The 21,565-nt window shown below is 39.5% G+C and overlaps 1 protein-coding gene across 23 annotated transcripts in view; it reads left to right on the forward strand.

Annotated features, from left to right (window-relative positions):
- Positions 1-21,565, forward strand: part of PPIP5K2 (diphosphoinositol pentakisphosphate kinase 2) — a 51,232-nt gene that overhangs the window by 23,042 nt on the left and 6,625 nt on the right. For 7 of the 23 annotated variants that reach the window (XR_014211959.1, XR_014211960.1, XM_082191396.1 and 4 more), the window contains 18 exons: positions 998-1,077; positions 1,168-1,273; positions 2,503-2,588; positions 3,660-3,785; positions 3,897-4,018; positions 5,806-5,988; positions 7,236-7,377; positions 8,071-8,294; positions 9,678-9,805; positions 10,530-10,644; positions 11,651-11,758; positions 11,839-11,955; positions 13,412-13,585; positions 16,500-16,673; positions 17,754-17,777; positions 18,068-18,137; positions 20,333-20,452; positions 21,257-21,319. Coding sequence is in view for 19 of the 23 variants with exons in the window: in XM_082191396.1 (XP_082047522.1) it covers positions 998-1,077; positions 1,168-1,273; positions 2,503-2,588; positions 3,660-3,785; positions 3,897-4,018; positions 5,806-5,988; positions 7,236-7,377; positions 8,071-8,294; positions 9,678-9,805; positions 10,530-10,644; positions 11,651-11,758; positions 11,839-11,955; positions 13,412-13,585; positions 16,500-16,673; positions 17,754-17,777; positions 18,068-18,137; positions 20,333-20,452; positions 21,257-21,319 (2,162 nt within the window). In the remaining 4 variants the exon portion in view is untranslated. The remainder of the gene's footprint in view (positions 1-997; positions 1,078-1,167; positions 1,274-2,502; positions 2,589-3,659; positions 3,786-3,896; positions 4,019-5,805; positions 5,989-7,235; positions 7,378-8,070; positions 8,295-9,677; positions 9,806-10,529; positions 10,645-11,650; positions 11,759-11,838; positions 11,956-13,411; positions 13,586-16,499; positions 16,674-17,753; positions 17,778-18,067; positions 18,138-20,332; positions 20,453-21,256; positions 21,320-21,565) is intronic. The other 16 variants (XR_014211961.1, XM_082191406.1, XM_082191402.1 and 13 more) reach the window with 12 other exon arrangements.

Here is a 21,565-nt window from a genome sequence, read left to right on the forward strand (position 1 = left end):
GTTTTCTCTGCTTTTAAAGTTTAATTTTACTTCTGTATTTTGTAAACTGCCCTGGAAATTCCACTGAAGTAACTACAGTATATATAATTTTTAAAACAAATAGAAACAGAACTCTTCGGGGCAGACCTATGGCAAGATTCACTGGTATGAGCTACTTAGGATGCAGTGGATCTCCAGTTCAGCTTGCTGATTTCTGGCTCAGCTGGCTCACCCAAAGATACCCTAGTATTATAACTTGCTCAGATGGCTGAGGAGAAGCTGGCTGAGTCAAGGCTGGTGTAAATCCCAGAAAAGGGTTATGGCATCCTAAGCCCATTCAGCTTGGTCTTGTAACCTTGCAGTCCAGTGCAGAACACTATTTTAAGGGCTTGTTTTCTGGCGCCAAGGCTTAGGCAAAGCAACAACCCTGGCTGAACTTTACACCAGCTTAACTTTGACTGGCTCGCTTTACACCAGCTTCATTACTTTCTAAGTGTACATGTATATTATTAGTTATTTCAAAACTGGCTTGAGAATGGCTTACAAACATAAGCCTTGGCGAATGTTCAGGGAGCAAAAGCCACAGAATGGTGACCTGAGATACTATTCCGTAGAGACTGCATATACAACATGGTGCAAAGTCTTTTCAAGACCATCAGTTGATATATGGAAAGTTCATAACTAAATACATTGTTTTGTGTTAACATCCACACGATTCCCAAACAGTCATTTGCTAGATGTGAAGACATGAATAATCTGGTTTGGGGTTGATAACAACAACAACAACAATTTTATTTATACTCTGCCTATCTGGCTGGGCTTCCCCAGCCACCCTGGGTGGCTTCCAACAAAATATTAAAATACAGAAATCCTTCAAACATTAAAAGCTTCCCTGAACAATGAGCAATTCTATTCCCTATTATAAAAATCTAAAACCAGAAAATAATACTAGTTTGGCCTAGTGACTTCTAGGAAAGTAATTCACTGCCTTTCTAATCATTCCATGCTTATTTTAAAGGTTTTTTGATCTTTTTGAAAAATGCAATGGATACAAGTCTGGGAAGCTAAAATTAAAAAAGCCGAAGCAATTACAGGCAAGTTGGTTTTTTTTAAAAAAATATATTTTCTTTTTTACACTCACACCTGTCTTTATAAACTGCTAATATATTTTGCCACTCTTTTAGGAAGTACTTGACATTGCAAGACACCTCTTAATAGAGCTAGGGCAAAATAATGACTCTGAGATTGAAGAAAACAAATCTAAACTTGAACAGCTGAAAACTGTGTTGGAGATGTAAGTATTTACTTTGGAGATCTTACTGCTGACACGGGTATCCTTCCCATGTATTTTTTTTTATATATAGATTTCTTTAAGAAACAAAGAGAGTTCAACCACATTGTTAATCTGAAATATAGGAAGTAATCCGTGTTATTAGTCAGTTTCTGACTCTTTCACACTATTACTGCATCTTCAGAATTTTAGGTAGCATGAAATCTATTTCTAATGAACCACTGAATGCCATTTTGTGCATGTATATTCCTTGCGGAGACATATAAATGATAACTAAGGCCTGCAGGAGAATGTCAGAGGGAATTTGGGGAGAGCGCATATTCTGCTTCTGCTGATCTTTTAACTATGGTTTAAGACAAGAGTTGCCAATGAGCCTTTCCCAGTGTCCATAGGCACTGGCGGAGGAATAGGGGTGCAGGGGGAGCACACCACCCCTGGCAGCGCGATCCCATTGGGGTGCGATTGCAGCTGCCCCCTCCCCGCCCGTGCTGGGTGCCACGCCCCCACAGGTGGCACGCCATGCCCCCGGGACACGCACCAGCCATGCCCCCGCCTGCTCTCCGCCACTGTCCATAGGGTCATCTTTCCCATTGAATTAGGCTTGAAAGAAGCATTCTACTGCAGCCAGTAGAATAGGTTGTGGCATGTGCTTGGTTGAAATATGTGTGGTGTCCATGACAGTTTCTTCTGCTTTGCAAATATGCCCACAGACCGCTGCTTTAAGAGATTGAGCACCAGCTCAGCACCAGCCAGCATGGTCTAATGGTAATAGTTGATGGGAATTGTATCTAGAGGACACCCAAGTTTGGGAAGACTGGCCTACACTAACCTGCTGTGTGAATTTCTGCTTTGTTAAGCTGTTCAAGGGTTACTATCAGAGAATCAAGTGATAGAGATTTTCCGGCACACTACTTCAGACTGCAGGTGGAAGTTGGGTGCTTGAATTCTCTACTATGAAAACAAACTCCCTTTACAGAGAAAATTGCCAGTTAAGTAAGAATGTTAAGTAAATTCATTTTGCCTAACATGCTTGCTGTGCATATGCAGGAAGTACTGAAACCTGCAGGATGAAGTGGTACAGTGCAGAAAAGGCATTCTTCATCATGGCAGCAATGCAATAGCTTCACACACACACACACACACACACACACTTACAAGGCTGCATGATATATATCAAGTTCGTTTTTAATGTGTGCTCCTTGCTTCCCCCATTCTCCATTTGTCGTTCTTAGGTATGGACATTTTTCCGGCATAAACCGCAAAGTTCAGCTGACATATCTTCCTCATGGTTGTCCCAAAACATCTAGTGAAGAAGAAGGTATGGATGCTAATTAATTCTAGAAGTTGGTCCCTCTGTTAGCTTAGTGTAACTGAATTTTGCTTTTTAACATTTTTATTGTCAAAAAAGCTGAAGTTTATTAATTACATTTTGTTCCTCGCTCTCTCTGGTCATCAGCAAAATATCAACTTTTAGGGCTGGTGTGCATCCTAAACACACTTGCTATGCAGTAAGCTCACAGAACACAGTGATACTTACTTATGAATAAACATGAATAGGGTTGTGCTGTAAGTACAATGTTTGACTTCTTAATTGAACATCAAACACTCTCCTTCCAGTGCTTTATTGCAAGCAGCTTTTGATATTCCCCTGAATTGCAGAAGCAATTTGCCATACAGCATGAGCAGCTGCTGTTTCAGAATCTACAAATCCAATCCGAAACTCATCCCTGATGCTCTGAATAGTATCACTGTTCTTTGGATCCTCACATTTTTATATATTAGAAAAAGTAATATTTCTTTAACTTAGCCAGTCTTGGTCCCTGACAGGAATGGACTTGATTAGCCCACCATTCATCATATTAAAATGTTTATTCAGCTGAATAATCTCTATTCTCTCTTCCATTTTTTCAGTGATGCAAACATACTGTATTTGAATCAGACAAATACTGTTGGAAGTGGGTGAGCAAAGTGTGACTTTCTTACCCCTTCATTTCAAGCAGCCTTTCCATGGGCCCTGGGCTCTGTTGAATGGTGTGGACTGTGGTGTAGGGGGTTGAGAAAGAAGAGGGGGATCACCAAAAAATGGGGAGATGTACTTTCCCTCTACCCAGGTGCCATAGGCCCCCCCCCATTCATCAAGGTTTCTAAACTTTCGGGAGAGGCTGCTGGGATGAGGAATGGGTAAGAAAGTTATATTCCATCCACACATTTCTGTTGCTGCTTCTTTAGACCCACCCCTCTGTTTTTCAAGTTACTTCAGCTCACCAGAAATAGAAAATTATCTGCTAAAAATTGTTCTAGCATATGAAACTTAGGTGTAAATTAGTTGTTCTTCCTCAGTTTTTATTTACCTATTATTTTGCATTGTGGTATTTTTGTATGCATTTAGATAGCCACAAACGTGAGCCATCTCTACTCTTAGTTCTAAAATGGGGAGGAGAATTAACACCTGCAGGCAGAGTTCAGGCAGAGGAACTAGGAAGAGCTTTCCGATGCATGTACCCAGGTGGACAAGGTAACTCATTTCATTTATTGGTGGCAAAGGAAGCCATTTCTTTAGACTGAGAACTTGGGGGGGGGGGGAAGAAACAGAAGCAAAATTATAAGGTTGTTTTTCTTTTGGTAGGTGACTATGCTGGATTTCCAGGATGTGGTTTACTTAGACTGCATAGTACCTATCGGCATGATCTCAAAATTTATGCTTCGGATGAAGGCAGAGTTCAAATGACTGCGGCAGCTTTTGCAAAGGTACTATGAAAATTATAATTTCAACTGAAAGGTGGGAAGGGAATACAGGCTGCTTATAAGAAAATTTCGGAGATTGTACAATGAACTTCTTTTTTTAAAAAACTGTTTAATATTAAAGACATGCAAAATTAGCTACTTGGCCTACTTTCATATCATACATGCTTTCCTCTCACTTATGATTAGTAGTTCAATGTGAGTAATCCTCCCTTCCCACACACCAGTCCAGGGGCGCTGACTTGCCCGCCACATGGGGGGCGGTATCACGTGATGAATCCCACCCCTGCTTGGCACCAGCGGCATAGCTAGCTGCCTGGGTGCTGGGGGCAGCGCATGCATCCTGCAGCCGGGGGCTGGGCGAGCCACCCATGGGGTGAGGCGCACTGCGTTGAGCCTCTCTGCTGCCTCCCCCTCAGCTGTAGGCTGGCTGAGGGAGAGGCAGAGGGCAGACGTAAGTCACACGCCATTTCAGGCAGCATGGAGCCTGCAGGCACCCAAACCTCCACGTCACTCCCAGGAGTGACGGCCCCCGCGGTGTGGTGCCAGCCGCATTTCATTACGTTTGTTGACTGAACTAAAAAGTTTCATCAGCCCAGTTTTTTAATTTTAAAACTCAAATTTTGGTCATTTTGTCACCCCTCTCAGTGATGACACCCGGGGTGGACCGCACCTCCTTCCTCTGCCGCTGCTTGGCACATGAGTGCTCGTGCTGGGGTGGGGGGTGGCAGTCGTCTCAATATTGGGGAGGGCTCAGCCCCCTGCCCACCAGTACTGAGGGAGCCAAAACCCCTTCTGCCCCCTATAGTTGGGGTCCCTGCACCAGTCATTCTGTGTGTGAAATTTATAAATTGCTTCTTTCTTGTTGTGGTAAAACAATGGCGTGCTATATGATATGTCATATAAGAGTAGTGGTCAAATGCATGTACTTTTGTTTTCATGACTTACAGAAGTATATATGGCAAACTTTTCAAAATGTTTACATTTTAAAATGAAAATAAAGAATAGGTGCTGGACATTCTTATCTAGGGACTGCCAACCTTTTGGGGCTTATGGACACATTTAAAATTTTGATAGAGGTAGGTATGGCAGACACAAAATGGCTGTCATGGGGTGCATGGCATAACACAACATAAGAGAGACAATCACCCCCAACAACCTTACACTTGCCATGGAAAGTTGATTATGTGCTGCTGATCTGACACCACACAAACATGGTGTTGCTGTCTAATATACAAGGTATCCCTACTATTGTCATTTCAAAGAAATTGCTTAGAAGGTACCTGCACATTTTGCCTGATAACCTTTGTTCCAGGATTGCTGGAGACTAACTTTTCTTTCAATTGAAAGCTCAAAGTCCAGGGCCTCAGGGGCACCACTGAAAGACTTCATGGGTGCCATGGTGTGCCCATGGGCACTGGGTTGATGACCCCTGCTCCAAGCCATATTCTCTAATCAAAAGTGGACACCACAGTCATATTGTTTTTCTTGTATTACCTGCCTGGGTGTAGACTATAGTGTAATAAGCACTAAAAAGCAATACCTATTAACAATAGGTAGAAAGTTAGTACCTATAGGTATACAGTTACTTGCTTAAGGATAAATTGAACTGGTGAGGGGATACACCAGGTGTACCCTCTTGAAAGTTTGAGAGGTGAGTGGTGACAACCCACACGGGACCCCCCTTCTCCCTACAGAAAAAGAACTTATCACGTTAAGTACCAATGTTCACTTTTGTGCTTTAGACTATTTGCCACATTTTCCCTCATCACTCAGTTATTTTGTTTACCCAGGGACTCCTGGCATTGGAGGGAGAGCTTACTCCTATACTTGTCCAGATGGTCAAAAGTGCTAATATGAATGGGCTACTCGACAGTGACAGTGACTCTCTTAGCAGCTGCCAACATCGTGCGAAGGCACGCCTTAATGAAATACTCCAGAGAGACAGAGACTTTACTGATGAAGACTATGAAAAGGTTAGAAGATAACAAAGTACTATACTGTGCTCTAAATACTGAATGTGGGCAAATGTTGAAAATCAGTGGATTCTCTTCTAGCCATCTTCTGAAACTCTCCTGAATGGAGCACAAGGAGAATTGGGAAAACACACACATTATAACTGGAAAAGTGTTTTGATGATAATTGAAAGATCAATTAAAATAACAAAAGCAGTAATAAACTGACACTTAATATAATTGTTATACTGAATGTGTGCTGAGCAGTGATATGATTATTTTTCTGGTATGTTGCTGTCCATGTCAAAGCCCCACTCTTTAAAAGGCAGGAGAGTAGTACTAAAGGCATCTAAAACTGGAAACAGCCCTATGCTTCCTGTCCTTCCTTAAAAAGTTGGTCTTTCAAGACCGCAGGGAAAATATGGCATGAGAATGGTTGGATGTTGGCATCATGTGGATGCCCTGGAGAAAGTGGATGAGTGAAGCATGGCAAATCCACACTAAATGTCTAGTGCAGAGGCACCTTGGTTTGAACAGTCTTAGATGTATTAAGTAGTATTCAAGTAAGTTTTATTAAAATAGACCTATTGAAATTAATGGGTGAAACTTAGTCATCTTGATTTATTTCAATGGATCAGCTCAGAGTAAAACTTGGTTGAATACCACCCACTGTGTAAAAAGTAATTTTGGTGCCTTAAAGAAGGATTTACTGGGCTGGGTAATGATCATGAGCTATGACAAAGGCAAGAGAGCAGAACTGCGGAAAGTGGAGTGATTCTCCTCAGGTTCTTTTTCTAGCCTTGGCGAAAGCAGTTCGGTCTTCCCGGCTCTCTCTATTCCTTGTCAGTTAAGTGTTTTTACTTCTTATTCTTTCACTATTCTGTTGTCGTTGTGTGTTTTTTCCACCACGCTGTGTTTTTTCCTCCACTCCCCACAATTCTGCTGTCCTACCTTCGTCATAGCTCATGATGATTACCCAACCCAGGGAACGCTTCCTAACCCACCAAATCTATGCTTCAGATAAGACAAACTTCTTTTTTAGTGCCACAAGCACCATTTACTTCATTGGGACTTAATCTCTTTGTTTTATAACATTTATCCACCACTTGATTGTAAAAAGCAAACAAAAACCCTGAAAGCGATCATTTATTGAAAATCAAATTATGATTCTTAAGATTACCTGTTTTAACGTTATAGTATCCTATTATCCTTCAAACAAAAATAAAAATGAAAAGAACTAATGAATTCCCTTTTTATTTGATATTCAGCTCACACCATCCGGCAGTGTTTCTCTGATAAAATCAATGCAAGTCATTAAAAACCCCGTTAAGACATGTGATAAGGTATATTCCTTGATCCAGAGTTTGACATCTCAGATCAGAAGACGGATGGAAGATCCTAAGTCTGCAGGTAAACAATTATTTTAAGCAGACTCTAATGTTGATGCTAGCCATGAAGGCTTAGGCAGTTTTAAGAATTTTGAGTAGACAGTATTGCTGTCAGTGAAATTTAGCTACTAAAATATATATTAATAGTGAGTTATTAGTGAAGAAAAGATAGGGTGCCAAGAGATTTATGGTGACCCAAAAGAAGAGTGGGTGGTATGGTATGCAATGATAAAAAGGGCCAGTTGAGAAATATGGGTGAAGAGAGAAGACAGTATATGCTATGAGATGAAGACAAAAAAGGAAGGGCAGAGTTAACTAGATTGGAGAAAACCCATGGTGCAGAGAGAGTTTGCACTGGGGTGCAGGGGGAGGAAATGAATTTAACAAAAATAGTTTTAGAAGAAAACAACTAAAATTGAAAAAAATGTTCTTTCTGTGGCCAATGTATCAATCTATCCTTCTTTAGCTAATAAAGCTAACCATCAGAACAATATGAACTGTGCAGTCCTTTGCTAGAGCTTGTTTAGCTCATGACTTTTGTCATGTAGTGGATGGCATTCTTTAATCTGAAAAAGGGTATATTTGATGTGAAAGCAAATATACATGAGATAATTCTAACTAGAATATACTAGATCATAATTTTTCTTAATGTTTCATTTGATTTTACTTCAAGTTACCTGATTTGATCATTCTTCGCTAATAATTGTCTACCTAGATATTCAGCTTTACCACAGTGAAACGCTGGAGCTAATGTTGCGTAGATGGTCCAAGCTTGAAAAGGACTTTAAAACAAAGAATGGAAGATATGACATCAGTAAAATTCCAGATATCTATGACTGTATTAAGTATGATGTCCAGCATAATGTCTCTTTAAAACTAGAAAACACAATGGAACTATATAGACTGTCAAAGGCGTTAGCTGACATTGTTATACCACAGGTATGTACCTTGCAACTACTCTTAAATAGTATTCTGCAACAACTAGATGTTTCATACTGGTTATACTTGCTAATCATTATGGCAACCCATAGCTTAACTATTTCCAAACAATTTGTGGTCCACTAACCAGTTTTTATAAATGAATTGAAAGAAATATTGTTTGTTTCTGTTCCTTATTAAATTAAATAAGGAAATATCTAGAGGATATGTAATCTAATAATTACATAGACATATATTTTATATATATTGGCTAAATCCAATGCAATCCTGTACATGTCTACTCAAAAGTAATTCCCATTGAGTACAATGAGACTTACTCCCTGGTTAAGCAGGCAGAAGATTACAGCTTAAGTTACTTTCACTTTGGTCCTAATAGAATAAATGGGGCAGGTTAGTCATTGCTTAGCATTGAAATTAGTAGGACCTAATCCAGGGGTCAGCAACCCGCGGCTCCGGAGCCTCATGTGGCTCTTTTACACCTTTGCCGCGGCTCTGCGAGGGGAGGAGGCGCATTGTGCGCCCCGACACTCCCCACTGTGGTGGGTGCTTTACTGGCTGTGACATTGCATGGGGGCGGTGCATGCATTAGTCACGCACCGTCCCAACGTCACCTTCCCGCCCACCCGCCCACTACATTGTAAGGGGCATGTACGCTGGTCACTGCATTGAAAGGGGGCGTGTACGCTGGTCACTGTTTTGAAGGGGAGTGAAGAACACACACACAAAAAAGGTAACTTGTTAATTTAACGTTTATTTCTATGAGGAGGAGTAATTCTGAGGGGTCAAACAAAGAAATAATAAAAAAGTGACAAAAATGTTATTTTTATAATGACAAGTTTTGCGGCTCCCAGTTTTTTTTTCTTCGGAAACGGGTCCAAGTGGCTCTTTTTGTCTTAAAGGTTGCAGACCCCTGACCTAATTAATGACTAACTTACACCATTTATTTTAATGGAGCCAAAGTGCAATTAACTCCCAAGCCATAATAAGCGAGTGACAAGTAGGTTCCTTCAACCAATCGATGCAAGACATTAAAAACCTATTGAGACACATGATCTAGAATTTGACATCAGATCATGAGGAATGGAAGTTTGCAAGCAAACAGAGTTGTGACCACTGTATTCCATTCCCCTCCCATCTTGGTTTTAGCCCCCTCCCTTTCAACAGTCAGTATTGTGTGGGCACTAGATATACTCAGTTCTCCGTGGGTTCTTTTGAGTGTCTCCCCACCCCTTAGGATTTTTCCTAGTGATGTTTTGTGCTTCTGCACAAATGGAATCTGAAATAGAAAGAAAAAATGGGGCCCTATAGCAAAATATTGTAGCATGCCATGCATATATTCAGTGCACATTGTAGCTTATTTTTAATTATGCTCTTCTCATCCAGGAATATGGTATTACTGCAGCTGAGAAAATAGAAATAGCTAAAGGGTACTGCAATCCACTACTGAGGAAAATCCGGTCCGATCTTCAAAGAACTCAAGATGATGATACAGTTAACAAGCTCCACCCTTTGTAAGTTCCTTTTTGCTTGGAAAACTTGGGAGTGGTACTTTCTTGTTACTTTTATAGTGACATGAATTTAGCCAAATCCTTCTTGCTGCCTCCTCGCCCCCAAGGCTGCTTGCCTGCCAGGGCAGAACCCACCAACTGTCCTGTTATGCTGCTGCTGCTTTCTCATCAGCCTCCAATGCTGCTGAGGCCAAAACAGAAGCAGCAGCAGAACAAGACTGCTGCTGGGGAACTGCCCTTTCCCCCATCCTCACTGTTCCTTCAGGGCATGTCTTGGCCAGCCACCACCCGTGCTGCTTGCCTGCCTGCCTGCCTGCCATTAAACTGCAGTAACCACCACCATATTTTTGTAAGATAAAGAGTCTTCATAATACTCCCAGCCACTCCAACTGCAGCATTAACATTAAAAAATGTAGTCTTTATAATAGTCCTTAAAAAAAGACTATTATAGTAAGAAAGACAAGATATATTTTTCTGGGGGGGGGGTGATCTTATGAAACAGAAAGGGAAAAATAATTGGGGGGAAATATGAAATTTGTTCACTGCATGGTCATTACACAGATACTCATTCACCAATTTAAGAGAGTTTGGGAAATTATTCTGGATTTTTTTGATCTTTAGAAATTTTAATTATGGGGAAATGCACTTTAAGCTCTCTTGCTTTCTCTACAGGTATTCATGAGCCTGTATAATACTTGTTTACTGTCTCAGATTATTTTGCTCTTAGGTATTCCAGTGGGGTTATGTCTCCTGAACGTCATGTCCGAACTAGGCTATACTTCACCAGTGAGAGCCATGTCCATTCCTTACTATCAACTCTTCGCTTCGGTTCTTTATGTGATGTAAGTGATATCCTCTTCTGGTTGTTTTAGTTGAGTTTTGTATGCTCATCACTTTTGGAAATGTGCAGCGTACCTTATTATTATTATTTAGGTAGAAGTATTATGTGGCAACTCAAAATGCCACTCCCATGGGAATAAACTTTTCATCACAGAAAATCTACCGGGAGAGCTCTGGGTGGATTTGGAGAGCCATGTCCTAAAAACATTTTGAATAATGCAAACTTTATACTACTAAGTGTAGTTGGGGTTTTTCCCCATAGGCAGAAATAGTTCTGTTACCTTTCATTGACTTTGCTTTGTTCTGAAACGTGTGGAAAAGGCTACTGTGAGTTGTTTTATCTGTTCCATGTTTTGAAATATCTGCCACTTGACCTTTTAAAATCTATATGATATTCTCAGACACAGTCTAGCACATTTCTCTGACTGATGTTCTGCAAATTGATCATTATGAAGAGAGGCGCAAGCTATTTGTAGAAGGGGTTGCTGCTAAATTGCTATAGAAATGACAGAATTTCAGTTGTGGGCATGCCGGTAAACCTAAACTCTGTAATCCTCCTTCTTGCCTGTAACCACATGCACAGCATGTGTACTGCACTTTTCCATCATCACCACTTGTTATTTTCCCCTTCCCCAACCCATTGTTATCATTTTTAAATTATATGCTCTTTGAAGTATTTTTGCCTGTACGGTTATGAAAATGCTTTGTATTTAAGTTTTGCTTTACAAATAATAATAATATTTAAATTGTGATAGGTTTTGGGAAAGGATGTAAAAGTGATGTAACATTGGCCTGTATAAGAATGCATTTTATTATAGCGCCGTACAATCCTATTTGGCTTGCTTAGAAGTAAGTCAGTTGTGCTTAATGTACTTACTCCTTGGTGTTTCAAATTGCAGCCCTTGAGTTAGAAGCTAACAATTAGAAGTTAACAGAATGTAGAGATTAAAAAAAAATTGTCACCCATACGCTTACAGTACTAAACATGTGAGTTTCTTTTGATCTAAGCCATCCAAAGACGAACAGTGGAAACGAGCTATGGATTATCTAAATGCTGTCAGTGAACTCAATTACATGACTCAGATTGTGATCATGCTGTATGAGGATCCAAACAAGGTAAATAAATGCTAAGCGCATAGGCAAACCAGTATTATATACTTGGAAACATGGTTTAACTCCTTGTCCATTTTCTTTAGGAGCTTTCATCAGAGGAGCGTTTCCATGTGGAATTGCACTTCAGTCCAGGAGCTAAAGGCTGTGAAGAAGATAAAAATTTACCATCAGGCTTTGGATACAGACCTGCTTCACGGGAGGTAAACACTCTTTAAAATGTTTCTTACATACATGAAATTTGAGCAGGACTTTTCACAATACAGTGCTACCTCGGGTTAAATACTTAATTCGTTCCGGAGGTCCGTACTTAACCTGAAACTGTTCTTAACCTGAAGCACCACTTTGGCTAATGGGGCCTCCTGCTGCCGCCGCGCCGCCAGAGCACGATTTCTGTTCTCATCCTGAAGCAAAGTTCTTGACCTGAAGCACTATTTCTGGGTTAGCGGAGTCTGTAAGGCTGAAGCGTATGTAACCTGAAGTGTATGTAACCTGAGGTACCACTGTAGTTGAATGCTTAATATTGTACCATGACATAACACAGCTTGTGTTGTTGTACCTTTCCCACTTATTTGTAGAAAATAGCACATTTTGAATTTTGAGGAAAAGCTGTGGCCATCAGTCACAACATGGCTGCCTTGGGGATGTGGCATGTCACAAAATTAGAGGGTGTACTGTCATTGCTGCTACCCTGGACAACATTATGTTGTGGAAGTTACACAGTGTCACCTCCACAAAACAATGCTGTCGCTGTCTTGAACAAGAAGCATTCCCCACTACCAGGAAAAATGTACAAGGTGGCCATATCACACTCTCTCCCCCCTCTCCCTCACATTGCATACACCACACACATGCAGACCAAGGACATACTTGTATTTCTCTCGCAGACACATGCCATGTGTACACAGTCACACACACAAATACCTCCCTCTAACTCTATCGTGCACGTGTGCACACACCATACATACCTACATCTTTCTTTCTCTGCCCAAGTACATTTCTCTCAATCACACACTGAGCATACTTGAGCACCCCACCTCACACCCAGACCCATGTTCAGAAAAGCCCTTACATGGGTGAAGGAAATGTTGGGAATAAGGTCTTCTTCCACCCAGCCAAGAACAGCTCCACTGGCTTCTGCCTGCCACGGAGCCCCCAGTTTCACCCAACAAAAGGCCTTCCCATCAGCAGTTGTCTGCAAGAAAGCACCAAAACAGGGTGCTGCTTGGAGGGACTTGGCCAGCCTGTGATCTGCTCAATCCGTAGCTGGTCCCACTTGGTGGCATTGGGCTCAATCTGGGTCTGATCACGATGCCAGCTCCAGACAGAGGTAGGCAAGAGCAGACTTTTGCCTGTATCCACTGTCTTCTGCCCCAGATGGCGTGAACAGCTCCCTTGTTGGGGTATGGATTGCCCTGCCAGATACTAAGAAAATGGACAAATCATTGTCTTCAGAGTTGGAGACAGTTGCTAGGGCCTGACCAAATGTGCTTTGGTGTACATTTCCATAGCTCCATAGGAAGCTGCTTTATCCAAACACATGTGGTACATGGTTTGTTGCTATTGGTATCCAAGGGCCATAATCCTTAATATTTGAAGGAATTATGTTTTCCACCTGCCGAATGTTTTGTGTCACATGAAACATCCATTTTCTTCCAGAATGATGGCTCAAGGAAAAACTCCCAGAAAAATGAAAGTGATGAGGAATCACATGCTTGTAGAAGGGATGAAACAGATCGATCTGTAATGATCTTCAAGCCATTGGTGTCAGATCCAATTCATATACACAGAAAGTCGCCTCTTCCAAGACCCAGGAAAATTGGTTCATCAGAAGTAAGTTTGCTGTTCCCATGCTTAACTAACTATAGAAACAGGCTCCTGTTTTAGAGAGATTTTCACATTTCTTTTTCTCTTTTTTAATGCATGGCAAATACATAGCTGTAGTTCTCTTAGGACTTTAACATTGCTTCAGACACTTCCATAAATTAATAACCAAAAGATACCACTATTCAGAGGAGTTTGGATCACTTAACAAGGTCTAAGTTAGTCTTCAGGCTGACTAATCTACATTGCTTGCATACACAATCTTACAAAATGTATTATTCTACAATAAATAGTTAAAGACATTTTTTTGCGCTTTGCAAGAATGTTATGGTTCATCCCAATATATATATTTCCTAATATAACTGATTGTTGTAGTGTACCCTGAAAGATAAGACATTATCTTATCAAGATGAAAGAGATGTCTTCTGTCCCAAAATCTTAAATATTCTGAATCAAGGTTGATGCGGAGGTCTGTCATATTTACGAGGGCTACTTCAGAATAGTGAAGTAGGTGAGGAGAGAGTTTCTCTTTTTACCAATCATTTTTCAGTAACAGAATAAAATTGCAAGAAACAGTATGGCCCAGTTCACACAACACAGTAAACCGTAACTGATGGGTTACCATGAATGCAGAGATCACTCCACTTTTGCTTTTCTTGTACAGCCAGCAGGAGCAATAAACCACAATCCCTGGTTTAGTGTTGCATCTGAACCTAGGAATCGTGGTTTGTTCTATTCCAAACAAATCATGACATTGAGTCAAAAACAAACCATATTCCTATTTTGGATGGAATGCTAAGCCAGGGAGTGTGGTTTGCTGCTCTCACTAGCTAGAGGGAAGGAGCGTTCTGCACATTCATGATAAACCATCAACTGCTATATACTGTGATATGTGAATGCTGTATATGTTACAATTTATTTTTGGTGTCATGTGGGCACTAGTTTGTGTAACAGCCCTTGTCCCTTGACAAGTCAGGAGCAAAGACTTATATAAGGGGAGTGGGTTGTACTATCTCCAGACTTACATGCTACAAAATGAATAATTCCAAATAATTTGGCCATTTGATATTATTGATTGAATTCTATACTATTATTTGGCTGTCTTGAGCTGTGATAAATATGAAGGCTAAAAAAACTCATTTTGTATCCAAGATCTTGTATATATCCTATGGGATTTTTATTTTTATTTTATTTTATTTTATTTACCTTTTCCCTCTGAAGCAAAGATCCCATGTTGTATTTCAGTTTTTCAAAAACTCCTCTCCGTTTCATAAGTGCCATGTGTTGTTCAGGACCCAACATCTAAAATTTCAAGTACTAAGCCTCTGTGTGTGTGCAGAATTATTTATGCTGTTATTTGGATCTTAGCCTAATTGTACTAAGAGATGCCTTCACAAATTGTGCATCAGCTCACTACCAGTCACTGCCATCATACCTGAATAAGAATATCTTTATTGTCATTGCCCCCTTCGGGGACAACGAAATTACCTGCACTCTGGTAGGTGGTTGCTCAAGGCTACAGACGATCCTGCCACCTTTTGACCATCCCACTTTTCAGCAGGCAGCCTGGACTCTTCTAACAGCAGGCAGGTCACTTGACTTCTTAGTTCTACCCTTGTGTTTCCAATTCATCAAACCTGTAGTGAATAAAGTTTGTAGCCTGTTTAAACCAAGTTCTTTTCCCTCCCCACCGCTCCCATCCAGGCCACTCTCTCCCCAATGTTACTGATGTTACTGATCATGGCAGTCTTTATCAGAGAGATATTATATATATATTTCTTAGGGATCCAAAAGTATTTTAATTATTATGATGTTCCAGGTTTTTTATGTGATGATACAGGAATATCCTAATAAATGCTGTGGGTTTTTCCAGCAGGCAAACATTAATGTTGAGCAGTATACTACATATCCTTTGTAATTTTTCACACATAGTTGTAAATTCTGCTTTTCCCTGTCAATAAACACTGTTTTTATTTTGCTGACTTTACTAGCCTGAAACTTTTAATATAGAAAGATTTGGAAATCATGGCTTCATTTTTACATTATATTTTTCTTTCTTCTTGGGACATTCTGTGTATTCATTGATAGGAACATGGAGAGATTCTTTTTAGCTGAATTTAGAATTCTTTCCCACTTCAATAAAATACCATTTTAAAAAGATTGGTTTTTTAAATGGTGTGTAAAGCAACGTGAAGCTGATTCTCTTCTATTTGGAGAAAGTGAACAAAAATCAAACAACTTAACCTTGAAGATCAAGGCTCCCTAAATATATATTGAACATAAATGTATCTGTTATGTTCTTTCAGTGTGGTCCTGACTCTGTTTCTTGTGAATGTCTTGATCTAGACCTAAATTATAACAGCATTGTTGGTGTGCCAGCCTGTCACTGGTGTTTGGTTTAGTTCTTAGAGTTGGTCCTGGAGCTCAGGCAGGATGTATAATGTTTATGCAGAGGATAGATGTGGCATGTGGATACAGAATGAAGATTAAATTTTACTGGTGTGTTTTGTTAGGGGAAAAACTGAGACACTAAAATTAAGAAAATATTGTTAGTGTCATCAGAGGCCAGTTACATGTTTTTGTGAAATATGTGCTTTATTAATAGTGAACGCAGCACAGACAGAGAATTTGCTATGCTTAGCGAGAGGAACATAATTAATGGTGACATTTTTAAAATATGTACATATTCAGTTTCCTTGTCATTAGTACTGTTTAAGTGTCTTTGGTGAAAATAGTAGCTGAGTAATTCCAGTTGTTTGTATTGTGTGATTTTATTATAGGAAACACGGCTCATTACTGTATAATGCTGTTAAAGTTATTTAGCAAAGGGTGCAGACAAAACTGTATTTCATTTTCTTATCATTTGGCTATGAATCTAACGTTGCATGCTTTGCTGTTTTTTTGCCCCCTTTCTCACTTCCAGGAAGAGAGCCCCCTGAGTGTGTCTAGCCCAGAGTGTATTGGTACCTGGCTGCATTACACCAGTGGTGTGGGTACTGGGCGTCGAAGACGCAGATCAGGGGAACAAATCACTTCTTCCCCTGTCTCCCCTAAATCATTGGCTTTCACATCCAGTATTTTTGGCTCATGGCAACAGGTTTTTAAACTTTACTTCATTAAACATTACTATGCATTCCAAGCAGAAAACAGCTGTCTTTAAGGACATCTAATCCCTTGTTCTGGATTTTATTCAAAGAAAATTATTTCACCTGTCATTAAAATGTGATTAAAAAAAACTAGTTACTTCCAAGAATGCTTCGGGGGGGAAAAAAGCAAGTGCATGTTTTTTTTTTTCCTACACAAGTTTCACTGAATGTAGTTGATTGTTTGGTTTTCAGTTGGTTTCTTTTCAGCACTGTAGAGATGGAAATAGTTAGTTCCTCATGAAATAGACATCAGCTTTGGCTTAGTTGTCCTTTAAGACTTTTCTTTTTTTACTTACAAAGCAAAACAAAAACAGCATTGAGTAATTTGGTGGCAGGTGCATTAAAATGATTAGCTAATGAATGAAACAAAATGTGATTTGAAGTAATTGGATTGGGGTCCAATATTGGTATTCCACAGTTGGGATTAGCATAGATTGTCTTTTCAACGGCCTATTAACTGTTCAAGAAAAAAATTGTTAGTACTAATAATTATTTTCTCTACTTGTGAACCGGAGGTGTCCTTTCTCTTTCTCTCTTTGTTTTGAAGACAGTTCTTCATCCATTGTAATGTATAACATTGTGAAATTTGACATATTGGGGGAATTAAGTAAAATAGTACCATATACTGAACAATAAAATAAAATAGTGTACAGTTTTTGTCCAACTCAGATATACCCAAAGTAGACCCATTGAAATTAATGAAACCAAATTAGTCATATCTGTTCATTTCAGTGGGTCTGTTCTGAGTAGGACTAATGTTGGATATAAAACAACATACTTACAAATGGTTGTACTAAACAATGGATGGTGCCCTGTTACCAGAAACCCTCCCCCCAAAAAAAGAATGTTATTTTGATGTCCTATTGAAACTAAAAATTGCTTGGATATAGAAAAAAAGAGTTTTAGGTTAAAGGTTGTGAACATCAGACGTTTACCCTGATAAGAGCCTGTGCATGGATCAGTGACTGTAAGGTGACCTCATCAGCCTGTCTATGTTTCCTTTTTTTTCCTCCCTCTCCCTTCCAATACAGGCGCAGTTTAGGAGTGTTCATTTGGTAAACTAAAATGACACAGTTGTCTGTGTTTTCATATCTTTCTTGGTGTCTGTCCTGTTTTTGTCATCATGAATGCCTGCTTGCACCACTTCATTGCAAGGATCTCATGAGTGAACTGGATTCCCTTCAGCAATATTGCATGACCTTCCATATTGTTTTGGTATCTCTACTAATGCATCATATGCTTATTAATACTTGTCTGTCATGAACAGGCTGCTGTTTCAAGCTTAATGGATTCTACAATCCCACTAGTCTGTTTTTGTTCTTACTTATCCATTTCCCATGTCTAGGTCCCAACAGAAACCAGCAGTTATTTCCGACCACCAAGAACTATTGTGGAGCAAAAGGCAAGCGGTATAGGTACGTATATATTTCCTAAAGTCCTGCCCCTTTAAAGTAGACCTACTCAGTTTTCAGTATTCAAGCTTGTAGATATTTTAAAAGTTAACTCCGTTGTTTGGATAATGTATCTTGCATATTTTAATACAAATAAGTCATTTGGTCATTGAATATGGAATATCAGTTGTCATTGTTGGCATGAATTTTTCACTTGAACCCAAACCATATTGTTGTTTTGACAAGTTAATAGAGACCATTTTAAGAGGATTCATCTCTAGGCTTTTGAGGGCTTGCTCCTTAGTCAGATGGGAACAGTTGAAGAGATTCTCCTGGTAATCAAAAACCTTTATTTTTCTCATTTTTTGTTTTCCATATACATTTAAGAACAACACAAGAGTAATGTTCTTTGCACTACCCCAAATTCCATCAACTACAGCTTTCAGAATACAGGCTTGGCTATTGTAACTGTTTTATTACAGCAAGCATCAGATTTCTATTTCAGCAGCATTTTAGTACTGTAGAATGAAGACTATTTTCATTGTACTGTAGTGTATTATACTACATTTGGTAGTGTATACTACCGGTACTTTTTTGCTCTGCAAATGTTTTAATATTTTGGGTAACACTTTCATAGCACTTCAAACAAAACAAACACCGCATTAAATGCAGTCTAAGATAAAAAATTCTCCAGTTGTCTACTAAACTCTATATTCTTTCTATATACACAATCTTTTTTTTGTTTGTTTGTTTCTTCACGTTTCAAAATTTTACCTAGCAAAATGCATACATCAGATGCTCTTGATTACTGGAGTTTAATTTTTCTAATGTTCTTCAATAATTGCACAATCCTGTTCTCTGTGATATTCCACGTAAATATACTGTGTTGGCCCGAATATAAGCTGCACCCAAATATAAGCCGCACCTTTAAAATTGGAGAGGGAAAAGAAAAGAATAATCTGAATATAAGCCGCTCCATTCCTCGCTGCTCCTGGCTGCAAAGGGGGGGGGGGTGTCCGTTGCTAGCGACCTTTCCCCTTCCTCACACTTTCCCTTCCTGGCCTTTGGGGAGAGGACGGGGGACTACGCACAGGACGGATGGCACTTTGCCACGCTCCTGCCTGCATATCGTAAGGTCACGAATATGAGCCGCGCTTTAACTTTTCACGTTTGGAATTTGGGCAAAAAATGAGGCTTATATTCAGGCCAATACAGTACATGTTGATGAAAACTGATCTAAATGCAGGTATTTCTTAAGTTCCAAAGCTTCTCCACAGATTAGACATTTATATTGATGTGTTTCATCAGATGTGCTACTAATGTTTTCCTCACCATTTGGTTGTCAGTGGTAATAACAGAAATTTTGAATCAGTGGTTCATGATTAGAAAGCAAATAGATCAGGTTTCAAAGGGCAAGGATAGGAGAAACCTCTCCTGAGCAAGTGCCATTGAGATGAATTTTATATTGGTAAGGGATTGTCCAAAATATATTACAGCCAAAGTAGCCCCTTTCTTAGGTTTTTAAATGTAAATTAAAATATTATTATGGGAGAAGGGTACCAATATTGTAGTACATAGAGAATTATTCTTTATAAACAAGGTTTTTAATATGAGACAGCAAAAGTCAGTACACCAGGGTTTTTTTTGTTTTTAGATCAGCCATTAACTTTTAAAAATACATTGAGAAACTCAACACATTTAATGGGATATGTCTCCACAAGCCACAAGTGGAACGCGTGCAAGAAAACTTGATCACATCCCATGAATTTAAGTGGAATTGCCATATGAAAATATGCTGATCTCTGTCTTTTGCAGAGTTCAGTGCTCATTTTAACAGATTCAGTTATAAACTGCAAATATTCATTCTTGTGTTTCTTCCTCAACCATCCCTTTTTGTTTTACATTGGCCTATCAGGCAGATTTTCTTTTCTTTATGAAGTCTAACAACAGAAAACAAAAGGAAGTTCCCTTCATTAGAGTTCAGCCTTCTCTTTGTATATAATTAGTAAGGGGATTGTGATAAGTAGAAGCACAGTAATTTGTGGTAGTTACATCCTGAAAGTACCACTGACTTTATAAGCATATTGTGAACCTGTTCAAGGCAATGCCAGAGGCAGCCTCTTGTGTGGTAAGAGCGATATGCTTGCATGCTGCATGCATCCCCGATGTGAACAGAAGAACACCTGGTTGCTGTATGTATTTTCTCTAACTCCCATCAGGGTCTCACTGTGCGAGCCTGTTTAGCACTTCGGTGCTCGGGGGTTCTTCAAGTGCACCTAACCTACAGGATTATGCTCGTATTCATCGTAAAAAGCTGACTTCTTCTGGCTGCATAGATGGTATGTGCACACCTTCGCACATGCACTTACACCCACCCACTCATATGCACACATTAAACCTTGAAAGAAAGTCCTAGGCCTGTTTACAGAGTAGAAGCCTATAATACCGATCACTAATATTAATTTGTAGAGGGTTGTAGTGTCCCTTTATTTCTCAGAGATTAATTGTGTTTAATGGCACACCGATGGAAGGAGGGCTTTTTCCCTTCCGTAACAAACCAACTTAAAAAAAAGTTTATGTTCAACCTATGTTTAAAACCATTTAATTTGGTAATTTTTTCCTGAAATGGAACAAAAACCATTTATTGAGAACTAGAGAAATCAAAGGAGATTCATTAATATTTGTAAAGTCCTAAAAAGAGGTACGTTTGTTAAATTATTTTTAAAATTATCCTGAAAGTGTTTGGCTTGGGGCTTCAGAGTAACAAGCAGAATAGACATGTCAGCACCAGATTTCCACCATTTTACAATGTTTGTTAACTTTCTTGAGGGTAAGAAACATTCAGCTTTCTCCTACTGTCACATCCATGATATTCAATTCTAACCATGTATGTCTGTATGCCAAAATCACAAGCTCACCCGTATTTGTCTTCCATACACTCCATTAAACCTCTAGTAGTAACAACCAGCAAAGTTTTACCTGCTTTTAAACCTGTTTTGGCCTTTGCACCTCTCCCAATCCCCTCTGCATGCCACTCAGTTCTAACCTACTCTTCATTGTTTCCCCCTCTTCTGTCCTTTCTTGAATTATCCCTCTTTTGGTAGCTGTTTTGAATTTCAGGTACCTGTTTTTCTCTTTCTCAGACACCACACGTGGTTCTGCTGTTAAAAGGTTTTCTATCTCATTTGCTCGACACCCAACCAATGGTATGTTTTGCTTTTATTTAAAAAAAAAAGTATTCCCTTGCTTCATCCCTTCCAAACTATGGGGTGTATAGTCCCGTCCACCATCCTCCTCCCTGATTCCAGCTGATTACATGGCCATATTGTCAATTATTAGAAATTCTGATAATTTAAATCCCTTTCCCCCTTTTAATTCCATAATCTAGTCTTTTAAAATTCACACATTCAAAATCCTTTTTGGGATGGGGTGGGGAATTAAATGAATTCCAT

This window comes from Podarcis vaucheri, assembly GCF_965113315.1.
Source record: "Podarcis vaucheri genome assembly, chromosome: 11".
In the NCBI taxonomy this organism is placed as follows: domain Eukaryota; kingdom Metazoa; phylum Chordata; class Lepidosauria; order Squamata; family Lacertidae; genus Podarcis; species Podarcis vaucheri.